The sequence below is a fragment of the Pyrgilauda ruficollis genome, unplaced genomic scaffold, assembly GCF_017590135.1.
Source record: "Pyrgilauda ruficollis isolate IOZ18807 unplaced genomic scaffold, ASM1759013v1 scaffold38, whole genome shotgun sequence".
NCBI classification, from domain to species: Eukaryota; Metazoa; Chordata; class Aves; order Passeriformes; family Passeridae; genus Pyrgilauda; species Pyrgilauda ruficollis.
Genome location: NW_024525267.1, coordinates 6,527,356 through 6,542,646, shown reverse-complemented (window position 1 = coordinate 6,542,646; position 15,291 = coordinate 6,527,356). Strand labels below are relative to the sequence as shown.

Below are 15,291 nucleotides of genomic sequence, written 5' to 3'. Positions count from 1 at the left end.
TCCTGCTAACATCCACTGCACAGGCCACAAAACACTCCCCACTCCCTTCAGCAACCCGCTGTGCAGCAGAACAGAAATGCTCTGTGGCAGGGCTTCTCTGGAGCAAGCGGGAGACGTGGAGAGCGCTGCTGGGGTCCCGAGTCCATGCACAGCTGCTGCTTTGCTAGGTAGAAGTACCCAAGGGAAGGGAAGAATGAACTGTGCTGGGCTCCTTTTGCTGTGAGACCTGGCAGAAATCCACCCCACTGACTGTTCCTGTGTTTGCAGCCCTCTGAGCAGAGGCAGGAGTGCCTTTGGAGCGGGGCAAAGGGTTGGAGGGGAAACATTTCCAGACAATTTGGCTGCCATTTTACAGCCGTAGAGCCGGTCAAATGTTAGAAGTGTTGTTCTGGCTCCTCGTGTTTAACATACATTAATCATTGAGTATTTGTGGGTGGTCTTTTAGGATGTGCAGAGCCACCTCTTTGGGGTGCAGGTTGGTAAGATGATGGATATGTTTGGCTTTTTGTTTGTGAAGGAGCAGGTTGATGGCCTTTCCTCCCTGTACTGGCTCCTTGGGGGGTTGGGTTTTTTCTAAAAACTTGGATCCCGTCTGGAACAGTTTGTGATGAATAAGTGAGAGTTTAACAGCTAGCTCTGTAATGTGAGAACATTGCTTGGCCTTTGGACTTTCAAAGGTTGTGCTTATCATGACTATAACATGAGGGAGGACAGGAGAAGGAAGACAAGGAAGCTGCTGTAACATACCTGCTGCCTCCTTTTCCCCCCTCTGCTCACTCAGGATGGTGAGCATGGATGCCAGTTCTTTTCACATGCTTCTTCTGCAAATACTCTCCTGGTAGATATGGCTGTGTCATGGAAGATGGACTTGCTGGGGTGAATTTTGCTTCATGAGTTCTGTGTTCATGCCTGGTTTGGGAGTATCTTCTAAAGCCTTTTCCTTACAATCTGCAGGTTCTGGAGGATAATGACTACGGCCGTGCAGTGGACTGGTGGGGTTTAGGAGTTGTGATGTATGAAATGATGTGTGGCCGGCTCCCTTTCTACAATCAGGACCATGAAAAGCTCTTTGAACTCATCCTTATGGAGGAGATCAGATTTCCACGCACATTGTCACCTGAAGCAAAATCCCTCTTGTCAGGTTTGCTGAAGAAAGATCCTAAGCAAAGGTGAGACTGTTGCTTAATAGTTGCACTTTTTTAAGGTATTTGAGACAAAATTGTAATTTAATTTTTAATCCATTTGAATTGATTATCCAGCAAAATGCATCAAATGGATCTGCTCATATATTTTTAACTTTTTTAATGAGCTGACAGCGTAAATAGTGACATAAAGCAGCTTTGGTGCTAAACTTCAAAGTATGGTGGCTGCCATTAAAGTAAAACTGTAGCCTGGGAGAAAGCAAGTTAACCCTACCTTTGGCTGTAATGAATCCAGTGGCTGCTGGGATGCTCTACTCCAAATGCTTTTACCTTCTGTTGCAGTTGAGACTGCTATCCCTTTCCTGAATTTTTGTCTAGATCTGTGCCAATGTTTTAGCGTCCTGCTTTGGACAGTAGGTGGTGGTGTTTGTACCATGTTTGTAGTGGAGTTTACACCATGCTCAATTGACTTTTCCTATTTCCTCCTTCTGTTTTTGTTTTTCTTTTATTGCTGTATTTTTTTTAAATAACCCTTGATTTAAAAACAGAAGAAAAACCACAGAAAAACCCCTGAATGGCTAACAAACAAAACATGGAACAAGATCCAAAAAGGATGTTGGCCTTCACAGAGATAAACATCAGTTTAAAAACCTGCCATCTTGTCAACCCAGACATTTTTAAAACAAATAATATCGTGACTCTGCCCCTGATCTCCTGTCCTGAACCTTCCACTGTTAATAGGCCTCAAATAGGAAACCTTTCATGTGAGGTGCAAGCAAAGAATTCCGGTTTACTTTCTGGTGTTTGTTTAGTCTCCGTGCATGTGTGTGCACATAGTAGGAAAATGGGATTTGCCACTACCTGGATACTTGTAGCAAGGATTTCTGTCATCACTGTAGGCTATTTCCTTCACTATTTTTTGATGGAGAATCCTGTTGGGAGGTCTCATAATGCAAATGCACAGTTTTTAATGTTGGAGGATTCATCTTGGTGGTGCTGTGGGGCTGCAGCCCGGAACGTGGCCAGCCCTGTACAAGGTGGCAACAGCTGCACCCCCTCCTGAACCCGGCGCCTGCGAGGGGACCTCCAGGAGAAGGTTGAGTAATTGATGAGCAGCCCCAGGCTCTGCTCTGCGAGCCTGGCTGCGGCCCCTGCCAACAGCATTCCTGTCCAGTAAAGCGCTGGGTTAAATGCAATTGTGACCCTTTCATAGCTTATTCAGGTGGGGCCTTTCAATCACTGGGAACACAAGCAGCATCTGCTGCAGTTTGTTCTTAAAGGAGCATCTCTGATGAACCAAAATGCAATTTGTTTACAAACAAAGAATGCCCACTCGTTTCTAATTACGAGATTTTCCCAGTGCCAATAATTACTCCACAATATGCTCACTTTATACAGATAGCCACTTCTTCACATGTATCTTCTGCAGGCTTGGAAGCAGCGCTGCTCTGATCTGGTGGACAGATGATTTTCATGCTGCTGATAGAAATAACTGTTGACTAGACAAGCCTGCACAAATGCCTTATTGTAATTATGCCTAATTACACTGTTGCTTCCCAAGCTTTTTTGGATCATGGACTGTTCTTAAATACTGGTTTCTCCCCAGTCACTGTTCCTATAACTTTTTAACTGAAGCTATGGTTCAGCAAATCCCCTGCACTTTGTGACATTTCAGGCAGCATGGAGAATGATCTGGAAGCACTGGAGGTAGCAGTCCTGCATCCTGCCCTTGGAGTGTTATGTTCTTTTTTCTGGGTGGTCTGGGTGCTGGGGAGGGTGCTTGGCATACTTGGTAGTTGACTCACAGTGTGCTCATGGAGCCATATGGACAAAAACCAGCCAGAGAGCTACTGAAGTATATTCACTGAAAAGTTATATAATGTGTGATAGTCTGTGCTTTGGGGAGCCACTGTGTAATTCAACAGAAATGCCAGTGGTGGACAGAAGTTGGTGTCATTGTAATGCTTGTGGCGGAAAGCGTCAGAATTGGCAGCATAACTTTGGATGAACTTCAGAGTGAGATGGAGGAGGCAGCCAAAACCATGAGAAAAAGGAAACTGGAGATGTTGTCACTTCCCCTAAAATCATCAAAAAAACCTGACCAACCCAACAATAAAGGTTGATATACTGAAGCTTAGTGCCAAGGATACTTTAGGTTAAATATCAGGAAGCTAGGTAATTGTGGTCTCTATCAGTCACTTAAATCTTCAAAATGACCTGTTGTACCTGAGCTGGATATACTGAAACGGTGTTAGCACACTGTGTTCAGTAATACCAGTCTCAAACTCCCAGGCATATGGAGAAAATGTGAAGAACAATAAATTGCATTCTGCTTTTAATCATGGCTGTTTTCTAAATTTGGTCATATGAAATCCATTTTGTAAGAGAAAAGGAATTTTGAAGTTTCTTTTGGGATTGATAGAAGTTTATTAATCTTGTAATGTGAGCCCTAATTTTCCTAAGAAGGAAAAAATCTATTCTGTAAATATTTCCTGTTAATGTGACCTGAAATTCCCCTTTGCTGCTTTGTGACATGGATCAAATGAAGGAAGAAGGTAATCAGAGCATTTTTTCATAAATGAAACAACAAATATTTTACCTTCATTGTTCTTCCTGTGGCTGTGGAGACTGCAACCTGTGAAAGTGGGCATGGAACAGAGCACCCCGTGTAAGCAGGCTAAGTTTAGATGGGTGGGTGGGTTTATAATCAGTGTCTTGCAAGCTCTGAATCTTGGCAGGTTTTTAACTTGAGAGAGGTTCAGGATGGTTTAATCTGAATTTGGATCATAGGAGTTCACTGCGTGCCTTAGTCCCTGTCGTAGGCCAGGGTCATTCAGCCTCTTCTCGGGTGGGGTTTGTCACAGGCTGCTTCACCTGCCTCTGTGGTGCTGTTGGACCTTGCCATTCAGCAAGAACGAGAGGAAGATGATGCAGCATTTCAAAAACACCTGTTCAAAATCTGATGACTTCAGAGAGTTGCAGTTGTGGCTTTGGAGAGCTGATGGTGTTCCTTGGGACCTGGTGGCCAGTTCTTGCAGTCAGCTGGAGATCTGGTGACTGATTCTTCCCTAGCCATGATGGTTCTTTCCTTATCCACATGAAAGTTTGGTCACAGATGTTCAGGAATGGCAGAGTCAGTCAAGCCTCACTTGTATAACTCCTTGTTTTTTCCCTAGTGAAAGGAGGAGATTTGTAGTTAAGCTGTGTGTCTGTGTCCTCACTGCTGCCCTGCTACAGGAAGGTTAGGTGGCTCCTGAGCACCCTTGCTCTCAGGCCCAGGAAGGTCTTCAGCCCTCACAGCCACTGCTGGCCTTGGAAGAGTTAGAGGTGACACTTGTGGGGACTTGAGGGGCCTGGAGGTGGTCCCAGCTAGCTGGTGGCCAGCAGAAGGAGGTAACCTTGAAGATCTGGTCCTCTTGGACAGCACACTTGGATGCCTTGTGGACATTCTGAGTTTTGGAGCCACACGTGACAGGTGACTTGTGTTCACTCTGAAAAGTGTGTGCTTGAGTAGGAAAGTGCTTCTGTCTCCAGACAGCTTCAGGGTCCTGTGTATCAGCTGAAGTGCAAAATGCTCAAGTCTTCATGTTTCACCAGGTGCTTTGAGACAGGCTGAGATTTAGCTGTTGTGTATGATAATTTTAGTCTAAATCAGTTCTGTCCACAGCGAGTTAGACAAACTCAAACAGTTCTCCCACAGAGATCTAAATTGAAGCTAAGAAAAACATAAAAGGCAAGTTGAAAGAGTTTTTTTCTCCCAGCTTTCCAGAAATTACTATTTTAGAGACTTCCCAAGCTTCACCAACCTCAAACATGACTTCTCTCGATTACTGATGTTGTGAAGTGGGAGCTTTTTCAGTCCTTTTTGGATCTGCCATGTTTGTGTCACATGCGTGTCGTTAATGAAGAAGTGGGGAAGTAAAGCTCAGCAAAGAACTGGGAGTTAGCTCATTAGGTTTCCAAAAGGGTTAATCTCTGAGCAGGAAAGCACCCAAAGACTCTGTGTATGGGGCTTTGGGAAGAATGTGGCCTTTTCCTTCCAAATGTGGAGTCTTCAAATAATGCTGTTCTCAAAGCCAAAGACAGCTTCTCTGTGCTGATAGTGCCAGTCACAGGACGCTGATGTGGATGGAGCTCCCAAATCCTTCCTGTGGCTATTAGAAGCCTCTGACGGTAAGGGCCATAGTAAAATAAGCTGCTGGTGTCCATCTTGACTGTATCAGAGAAGGAGAAATAGGAGTCTGTGTGCTCAGAGCTGCAGAACACCAACAGCCTTTGCTGGGCTGTTGTTCTTGAGCCTGGCGGGGATGTGTGTGCCATGGCAGAATCAGGTTTGGGGGCAGGGCTGACTCAGAGAAAGCATGTGAAGGCAGGGCTGGAAAACGAGCAGTGTGCAGGTTTCTTTTTAAAGAGCTGGGAATGGACCTGTGAGCTCAGCACTGTTTACTTCTACATGGGCAAATGGAGATACTTTATTTTTCATGTGATCCACTTATTGCAATCTTCCTATGTGTTTACAGAATATATTTATATATATATGTTAAAAATACAGTACAGCAAATTTTTAAAATTATTTCTATATGATCTATCTGTGGAATGATGGCTGATTGCCCTCAGTTTATGGAGCACAGACATTTGTCATTAAATGGTTAAAGGGACTTAAAAGCAATATGCAGTTTCATTAAAATTTAAAATCTGAAAATAACTTCATTTTAATATTGATGTTGCACTTTATTAATAATTTTCACTTTTGAATTTAACTAAAATAAAAAAGTCTCTCAAGTGTAGATAGAAGTTGAATGAATAACCAGAATTGTTTGGTGGTTAGATTTTAGGGGATGTTTTCTCTTGCTTTTCTTTAAATTGCTTTTTGGCCTCCATACTATCTGTTGTATTTCTTTATATACTGTAAATTTCTGTAGCTTTTGTTTTTCAAGTCCTATATATTGTATTTTTGGTTCTGTCTGAGGACTTAAATGTGCAGAATTTAACTTTATTATCCAGGAATCTCTTCAGAGCTCTTATTTCTGCTGCATTTTACTTTATTTATTGCATGTCCCTATGAAAGACAAACCTGCTGCTCTTCATATTTTCTCTGGTGCTTAACCATGATTTTTGTGTTAGTTGCCAATTTAATTGTGTTGTCCTTGAGACGGATCTTTTGTAATAATTCTGGAAAACAAAACTATATTTTAGGATAAATCCATATACAAAATATGAGGTTTCTGTTGTTTTGCCATTCACTTTGACTGGATTTGTGTAATTTTTAAAAGGTAAGTAAAGCATCTGGAGTCTTTCTTGGCATTTCCCTGAAAATGTGTTTGCCCTTCATGGAACACAGGCTCGCATTAGATAACATATTCTGCAAAGCACTTGTACATGGCTGCAGCAGCCAGCCTTCCTGCCTGCTTCTGCAGGGCACATTCAGGTGCTTCTTAGCCCAGAGTCACTGCCGAGCTCCTGTGCACTCTGTGATAGAGGATTGACTCCACCCTCTTCATCAGCCATCATCATTGTGCTGTGGAAGCAACAAGGAGTCTGGCAGAGACCTGGCAAAGCCACTACACCTGGAGGGAACCAGCCGAGAAGTGATTACTCACAGAGTTTGTTTCTGTTCCCAGGCTGCCCTGGAGTTTGTCTCTGTTCCAGGCTGCTCTGCAGCTGTAGAAAATGCTGCCAGGCAGATGGGAGAGCCCTCATCCAGCTTGGTTTGGCCCCTGGGGCTCTAGGGTGGACTTGGGTTGGTCTTAGAGCTCACCTGGGGAGTAGAAAGTCACCCAGGTACTGGAAGGCTGGGGAGCTGTTCCACAGCACATTTCCTAAAGGATGATGAGGAGCAAACCCACAGGTCACTGTGGCGCTGTAGTGGAAGGGGGCAAGGAGGCAAGCACAGCCCCTGGACTGTCAGGCACCTGTGCTGCGGGGTGCCTCTGGTACCGCTGTGGCCTCTGCAGTTTGCCTTCTCTGCAGATGCTGCTCGGGCGTGGCCGAGGGGTTGGATGCATCAGGATACATTCCCAGTGAGCACTGAGAACAAAGTGCCACAGTATTTGACTTTTCCGTGCTGAACTGTCATCCAGTGCTGTCCCAACAGCGTTGTGCTTTCATGCTGCATTCTAGAGCATGCAATGTCAAGCTGTAAAAATGCTACTTCAATGGGTTTTAGCATAGCCTTCGTATTTTCTCTGATATTTTGAACCAAACTCCTCCCCTCTATCCCCAGATAATCATGAACTGGGGCATGGAGTTACCACAGGTGGCCCAGAGGACATTCAGGGCCAGATGTTGAGCACAATGGATGAGGCCTGGCCAGGTCTTGGCTTCAGGCCCAGAGAAGAGGCCTTGTCCCTGATGTCTGTAACAGTATAACTCTAGCCTGGGTCTTCTACAGTCATTGCTTCAAGCTCTTGAATTGGGGTCAGTATCTCAGTTTGCCAGTGGCACCAGGCATGGGAGAACAGGCAGATCCTAGAGATCAGCCTGGGTGAACATGGTAACACCTGAGCATTGTTTTGACCTTGTTACCTGAGTCTGCTGCTGATCACCCAGTATCTGTTTTGTTTTCTCTATGCCTCCTTTGCTTGCAGATGTGGTTCAGTCTTTTAGAGAACATTTTAACCTCCACAGCAAAATTTAAGCATCAGTTAGCTCAACACTGCAGCAAAACTGATTGCATCTATAAGCTGTGTGGACAGTTTTATTTTGGAATAAAAGTGCTTTATCTTGATATACCTCAAGTCAATAAAACACCCTTTGTACTTTCCTGAAGCCAAGGAAGAGGAAAGATTTGCATATGCTGTGATATTATCACTGCAGTTGTCAACTGTTTTCTTTAATGGAAATTTAAATCAGGTTGCATAAATCAGTTTGCCTTAAAAAGCTTTGTCTCTCTTTCCCTTCAAATTTAGTTTTACTGCTGGCATCACTGTGCTCTAGAGGACTGTAAGGGGTAGTTGCATGTTAATGTAGAGAGAAGGATCTGTGGCTCAGACCTTTTACTTTACAGGATCTGCTGTGGTCCCCAGGACAGCATCATTCCTGAAAGGCAGGTTTTTTGAACAGTGATTTTTTTTCTTTGTCTAAGAGAGACATTTTTTCTAATTCTGTTGGTTAGTCTGTTTTTAAATCTTTTAGTGGAACCGTGTTGAAGCCTAAAATAGACCTTGCACAAAAAACCAAACACAGCAAATGCTAGAACTGCTCCCAAATGCATTATATAAACTCAGAATTTCTTCAGTACACTGCAATAAAAATTGTATTAGAAAAAATAACCGTACTCAAACATTTAATTACTTATTTTGCCTCCTACAGGTTAGGTGGCGGTCCTGATGATGCCAAGGAGATCATGCAGCACAAATTCTTTGCTGGCATTGTTTGGCAAGATGTATACGAGAAAAAGGTATTTATACAACTGTTCTCCCAAGGTGAATTGTAGCTGTGGATATATCAAATGTTTCAAATTTTGTTGCTCTCTAAAGGTACACAGAAACCCTCCACAGAAAAGGTTTGTAGTTGTTTTTAGCAACAACTTCAAATACTGTAATCAGATTATTTCTGGATTTTTATTTTGCAATTATAGGAGTATCTCTTAATGAGATATATGGTTTTATGGCTCAATAAATAGGATGTAATCAAAATAGCTTCCAAATTTAGAGAGTATATAAGCTTTTAAAATGGCTTTTCCTATGAGCTCTTGCTGCCATTCCTTGTGTTGACTGATGCATCCCTTGCAAGCCCAGAGTTGCTGCTGGTTCCTGAGCATCTGAAGCCAAACTTCCTAGAGGGAGTAGTAGAAGATGGGCTCTTATTTCCCGTTGGATTTTTCCTACCTTTTCAATCTAATGTTGTCAGCATTCAAGACAAGTCCAGACAAGTGTAGGCTCTTACATCAGTCCAAGCCTAATGCTATTTTTCGTGTGTGGCAAAGGACTGATACAAAGTGTCTGCACTTCATGGTATTTCTCATGGCTTTTCTGTGAAACCCACTGGGTTTGTTGGCTTTTCAGTGGGAGCCACTGAAGTCAAAGAGCCCAGCCCTTCCTGTAAGAATGTGTTTCATCAGTTGTCTGTGCCTCACTGCCCCTTCTTTCTCAGATAACTATTTCACACCTCCCAGATGCCCTGCTTTGTGCTCTAAGGGTGGTGTGCTGTTGTCCTCTCAAGTTCAATTCTCAACAGCCACATTTTCATAACACTTGTGAAATGCAGCCAGAAGTGGGTCTGCTGATTCAAGGCTCCCATCTACTGGTGCCACACGATCTCAGTCAGTCCCAGCCTTTCCTGAATTCCTTCCTTCCCTCAGCAGTCCCTCCTGGTGTCAGATCTCATTTGATCTCAAATACAGTTTGGTTGTCCCTCCAGTTGGTGAGAGCAGGTATGAAACTTGGCAGAAACAGAGTTTCCATATTGTAGTGGGGGCATTGTCCAATGCCTGTATGCAGCTACAGAGAGGGCTCTGTTTCCTTCTCTTCTTTCACTTCCTCACAGATCTGTGTGGCTAAAAGAACTGAAAAATCATCAAACAAGTTTTTGTGCCTTGAAAGTGTGTGGATAAGACATTAAGACCTCAGCCCTTTCAGAGCATCCCTTGAGGGAGAGCTGCATGCAGTCATGAGAGCAGGAGAGAGTTCCACGGAGTTTATTCAGTATAACGTGAAAAGTAGATCTGAATTCCTATTCTAAACAGGAAGTTGTCCCCATTTTCACCCAGCTGACAAGCTGAATGCTTGAGGGTTTGCTGGGTTTGTGCAGTTTAAGGTAAAAAGCTGACAGTGGGGCTCAAATATTTTGAGTAAAGTCATTTGTAATTTGGTAGTAGTCCCAGTTCCCTGAACAGAAGAGAAATCACACAAGCTGGAGGCAGTTTTATTTATCCATAGGACTGAGAAAGCCTTCATAAATTGTTCCATAGTGGTAATGATTGAGATTATTCTGGAAACTCTTAGGAAATTTGAAATATTTGCATCTTTTAGAGAAAACTGTGTGCTAATTGTGAGGCTGTTCCTGACCTTGGCCTATGCAGGGAGTCTAGATCCTGGCTTTGCTCGTGTCCCATTACTGTTTGCACCTGAGGTAGGCACACTGTGCAAATGGAGAGCCTGTGAGTAGTTGCTGCCTACATTCTGGTGGTCCAAAGAGGGCCTTGCAGCATTTACCTGAAGTGCAGTCCCATGGATTAGAGCTGCATTTTGTCAGCTGCCAAGAGGTGTTTGTGTGCTAAGCTTGGTTCCTCACCATCTCCAGTAATGTTGGGTATGTGTATGAGTATGGGCTTGGGTAATTCAGGATGTATGCTTTGTAATTAAGCTTTTTGGAAACATAGCTTTGCTTTAAATTATAAGAAGCTTTGAATAACTGGGGTTGTCCCCCACATTTAAAATGTTTATTAGGCTCTCTTGGAAGAATGCTGTCTGTCTCTGGTGCAGACAAAGGTGCAGTTTAATTTGCAGCATTTTGCCCACCCACAAGCAAAACATACTCCCAAGAGACTTTAATCACATGTGGATTTTTTTCAGGTCCTTTTTCTCTCTTAAACCAGCATGAGCCTGTGGGTACCAATGCTGGTCTGCAGCCGTGGGAGGCTACAGGTGGCACCTCCCTGCCAGTTGAACTGCAGAGCTATTGCAGTGACAGCTTTCCAGTGAAGTGACATATTTGCTTGTTAAAGCCAGCGTTGGAGCTTTCTGCGGCTTCCCCTCTGTTTCCAGCTTAGCGCTCAGAATTTGACAGCTAGGGGGAAAAGATGTCTTGTGGGTGCATCATAATCTGTCTCAAATTGCTTTTAACAGATACTAAAATAAAAAGGAAAATGATACAGGCAGAGCTAGCCCATTCCACATGTGTGCTGGCTTGGGATTGCTGCTCCGAGTTGCTCCAATGTGCTCAGTTCGGGTGGCTGCTGCAGTGCCCAAGTCCTAAATCACTCCGAGCTGTGCACAGCAAGCAGAGCAACTGGGGGCACTGTGAGTGCCAAAACCACCATTAGCTTAAAAGGACAGATAGAGCTTCACACACACACACACACATGCACAGCCTGTCAAACCCAGGGTTGCTTTGGGAAGTAGGCAGAAACTGCTGCAAGGAGAGAGAGAATGGAGTTACATGAGGCAGAAGCTTCCTGCTCCACAGGGCTTTTGTATGTAACATGTTGGTGTGATTTGATTGAGAAGTGTTATTAACATTATAATGTAAAGCATTCCCTCTTCAATAGCTTCAGGGGACTGCAAGGCTCATAGTAACTCCTGACTTTGGGATATCCTATTTCCTTTTCCTTTTTAAATTCAGGACATAAAAACCGCTTCTAAGGACCTAATACTTTTTTATAAGGGTAATGTACCCAGCTCCTTAAAGCCATTCTTGGGCACAGAGAATTGTGAGTAATTGGGAAAAAAAGATGATGAATATATACTGTAATTGAGTTCTCTTAAAATAAATGGAGCTTTTATGCTCCTAAATTTTTAAGGATTGATTTTAAACAGGAAATGCTTCTTTGTGAGAACACTGCCATATGTATGCATTACATTTCTTATAGTCTTTGCATTGAAAATGAATGCATTTGATTGGATTGCTGTTTATAAGACAGGACACTGTTAGGTGTTCTCAAAACAGATCAGAAAGACCATCCTGGTGATAGGGAGCTTGAAAGTTGACAAACAAATGATTCTTCACATCCAAGCAGGAGGCAAAGTCAGGGGTGGGGAAGAGGTGCTTTGTGTATTCCAGATTTGCTATGTTTTCCAGGTAGTGATTTCTGTCAGTGTAGTTCTTGTTTGTACAAATGCAGAAGTGCATGTCTTGGGGTCACTGCATAATTCCAGTTGGAGCAATTTGCCATCCACCTGGCTAAACCTCTCCCTGCAGTTTTGGATTGGAAGCTTGACACTTCCTCAGTCACGCTCCTGAATTGCTGCCCGGTGTGGCTGTGTGCTATTAAAAGATGGCCACGCGTAACCCCGGCGGTGGGCGAGCGGGATCCCGGCACTGTCCCTATGCTCAGGAGGGCTCAGAGCCCTGTTCACATCCTGGTTCTGCCCCCCCATGCAGGGGAAAGTGGGCAAGGTCTTAATCCAGCTCCAGTGCCCTCCAGAGTTGTCCATGTTCCAAGAGTGTGCATCTGTATGCAGCCAGCTCCCCATCCCGCTTCCCAGGCGCGCTCCTCCTCCAGCCCCAGTCAGGCAGCTCTGCTCCATCTGGAGCTGCTCTTGCCAGAGCTTGCCTAGGTACACATGGATGATTTCCAGCCTGTCTGCCTCAGTTTCAGGAATAAACCCCAACAAGTGCAGCTCCTGGTGTAGCAAGAGGAGGATGTTCACTGCTGACTGGGCTCAGGTTTTTGTAAGCACTCCAGGTTTTCCAAGTTCAGAGCTGACATCAAACTGCTTTTGGGGACCAGGAGTATTAAAGCTTAGTGTTGCTGCTGCCTTGGCCTAGATTCTGCTGGGTTGGTCAGACATCCAGTGTGAGCTGCATGGGCACAGTAGTGCTGTAGCTGAAACTTTTTGGTGAATATTAGAAGCCTTGTGGTGATACACAGGGTTAGCTGATAAGTTTCATATCACTAAGCATCTTTCTTAATCATTTTCATCCTCCTTAAGCATAAATCTGACTAGATGAGGCTGACAATTTCCATATAATTATGTGAGGAACTAGTATGTGTTGTTATTTTTAAACACTGATCAGCATGGTATTACTTGAAGAAATTTTAGGATTCTGAGTTTTCTTTGTGCAGTTAAATCCTAAGGAAAAAAATGCCTTAAATGCCCCATAAATAGTAAGTGCACACCTAAGTAAGTATCTTATTGTATATGGTTCCTTCTTTGTGAACTGGTGATTTTTAGACATTTTAGAAATGTACAGAAAGGCACTGTAGCTTATAACTATGTCAAATTCTACTTGTTTCAAGCAGCACTGTAAGAACCTGTAAATGGACACTTTTTTTTCTTTCCTTAGCTTGTACCTCCATTCAAGCCACAAGTTACATCTGAAACAGATACAAGATACTTTGATGAAGAATTTACAGCACAGATGATAACAATCACTCCTCCTGACCAAGGTAAAGTTTTTCCAAATGTTTCCCACTGTGTTCTCCACGCCATCAGAAATAATTTGCTATGATGGGTCTGTTCAGCCCATACGAAAAAAGTACCAGTTTAAACTTGAGGGTTTTCCATATGTATTTGACCAAGAAGTTGGTAAAATGAAAAATCTGCTTAATAAGAGTGAACTTATTTGTATTATGGTCTTTTCCAAATCTGCACACTCGCACTGGAAATCAGTGGTAATAATGTTTAGCTCATGTCCATATCCACATGCACTGTGTATATGCAAGCAGTCAGTTGAGCATAGGCTAATGTCCCATCAAAATACTGTATTTTTGTGATAACTGAGCATGCGTGATGCTCTCAAATAGCAGTTGCCAAAAATTCAGAGCAGTGAGTGTGGATTTAAGCAGGGAAGCTCCTAGCAATTCTAAATGGACACCTGAACATCTATTTTCTGAAATAACTTTACCATGCATTATCTTATTGTTGATTTGCTGAAAATAAAACTAAAGGTAGCTAATGTCACCTAATGGGTTTTTATTCCTCTTTCAGATGACAGCATGGATTGTGTAGATAACGAGAGAAGACCTCATTTTCCTCAGTTCTCCTACTCAGCCAGTGGAACCGCTTAATGTTTTGCCATTCAGAAACAAAACAGACTGCATTTTGGGGACCTTACTTCAACGGACACTAGAGAACTTTCTATATTATCAAGTTACAAACTGTGTTTGTATTACGACTTAGATGAATTTGTAGGAAGCCTCACAGATTCTGTATTTAAAACAATTCTTTGATGCGTTTTTGAGAAGGAGAACAAATCCATTCTTTAAGTATTACGTCAAGGCTTTTATGCTGAATCACCATAGGTTTTTAAGAATATACACCAAAACTGTTTACTTTAGAAATAATTAAGGTATTCAACATATCAGCAACTCTGACCAGAAAATCCCCTTATTTTATTTATTTCATACAGTTCATTATCTAAATACAGAATCTGCACTCTGATCAATTAGATTTATATAGGAAGATATAAGACGTTAGTAGCTAGTGCAATAATATAAGCAACAAAGTGAACAAACTCTGGAGGGTTAAGGTTCAAACTCATTTTGGACAGCAGTGAAGTGTCATCCAACTCCAGAAAACCAACTATAGGAACAGCATTAATGGCCTCAGTGAGGTAAATCAAAAAGCAAAAGTTATTTTTGTTATAACATCTGCTACAAGACATTACATATCAAACTGAATCCGGTGGGATTGCCACGCCGTACAGATGAGTATTTCATTCTAGACAGTGCATTTAATTATTCCGTTTGCATAGAATCTAGGAATACTTCATAGGATTGGCTTCTCAGAACCTAGAAAACGCTTGATTTACCAATCTAATATGAAAGGCAACAACACAAAATGACCCACTTCCACCACTGTACAGAAATACCACACAGGTCTAAGTGAGAAATCATCCTCATGAGCAAGTCAGCCAGACACAAGTACATTTGGCACTGAAGTAATGACTTGTTGCCGCTTTTTTTTTTTAATGAAAAGATATATGAATATATATAAACACTTAATGAGTTTTTGCATCATGCCAGATCATTTCTTCTTTCTTGAGTGTGCATTAAAGGTATCAACCAACAGTTCATGGTGCCTTCTCACTCTTGAAGATTCAGTTTAACAGTGTTTCCCATGTATAAAAAAAACTAGGTTGAAACTTCATATGTGTTTGAATAATAATGGTGTTCAAAAAGTGAACTCTTTTTTTGTTTTTCATTTTTAATCTTAGTGGGAAATTGCCCACACCCTATTTTTGTTGTATCATGTTTCTTTGTAATTTTCATAAAAGCAGTCTTATTCTGTCTCTGCTGCAAATAAAGTTATTCCATTGTAGGTTGCGTTCTTTAAATTGCGCTTTTTTTTTGTTTTTCATTCTTTTGACTGTATAAAAAATGATGACATGTATTCCAGTTAAGTAGCATTTAATATTTTTATTTGAAAGTAATTATATTATGAAAACCCTCATTCCCCTCTCTATCAGACACTGCAGTGCTTGCACAGAGAGCCCATCATGTTGACTTTCTTTTTAAAAACATTCAGCTCTAGTAATTTTACTC

At 42.4% G+C, this 15,291-nt stretch overlaps 1 protein-coding gene across 3 annotated transcripts in view; it reads left to right on the top strand.

Annotated features, from left to right (window-relative positions):
• AKT1 (AKT serine/threonine kinase 1) overlaps positions 1–15,067 on the top strand; it is a 78,355-nt gene extending 63,288 nt beyond the window's left edge. For all 3 annotated transcript variants that reach the window (XM_041476335.1, XM_041476336.1, XM_041476337.1), the window contains 4 exons: positions 955–1,169; positions 8,454–8,541; positions 13,092–13,194; positions 13,736–15,067. In XM_041476335.1, coding sequence (XP_041332269.1) covers positions 955–1,169; positions 8,454–8,541; positions 13,092–13,194; positions 13,736–13,815 — 486 coding nt within the window. In that variant the 3' untranslated portion in view covers positions 13,816–15,067. The remainder of the gene's footprint in view (positions 1–954; positions 1,170–8,453; positions 8,542–13,091; positions 13,195–13,735) is intronic.
• The last annotated feature ends 224 nt before the right edge of the window (positions 15,068–15,291 follow it).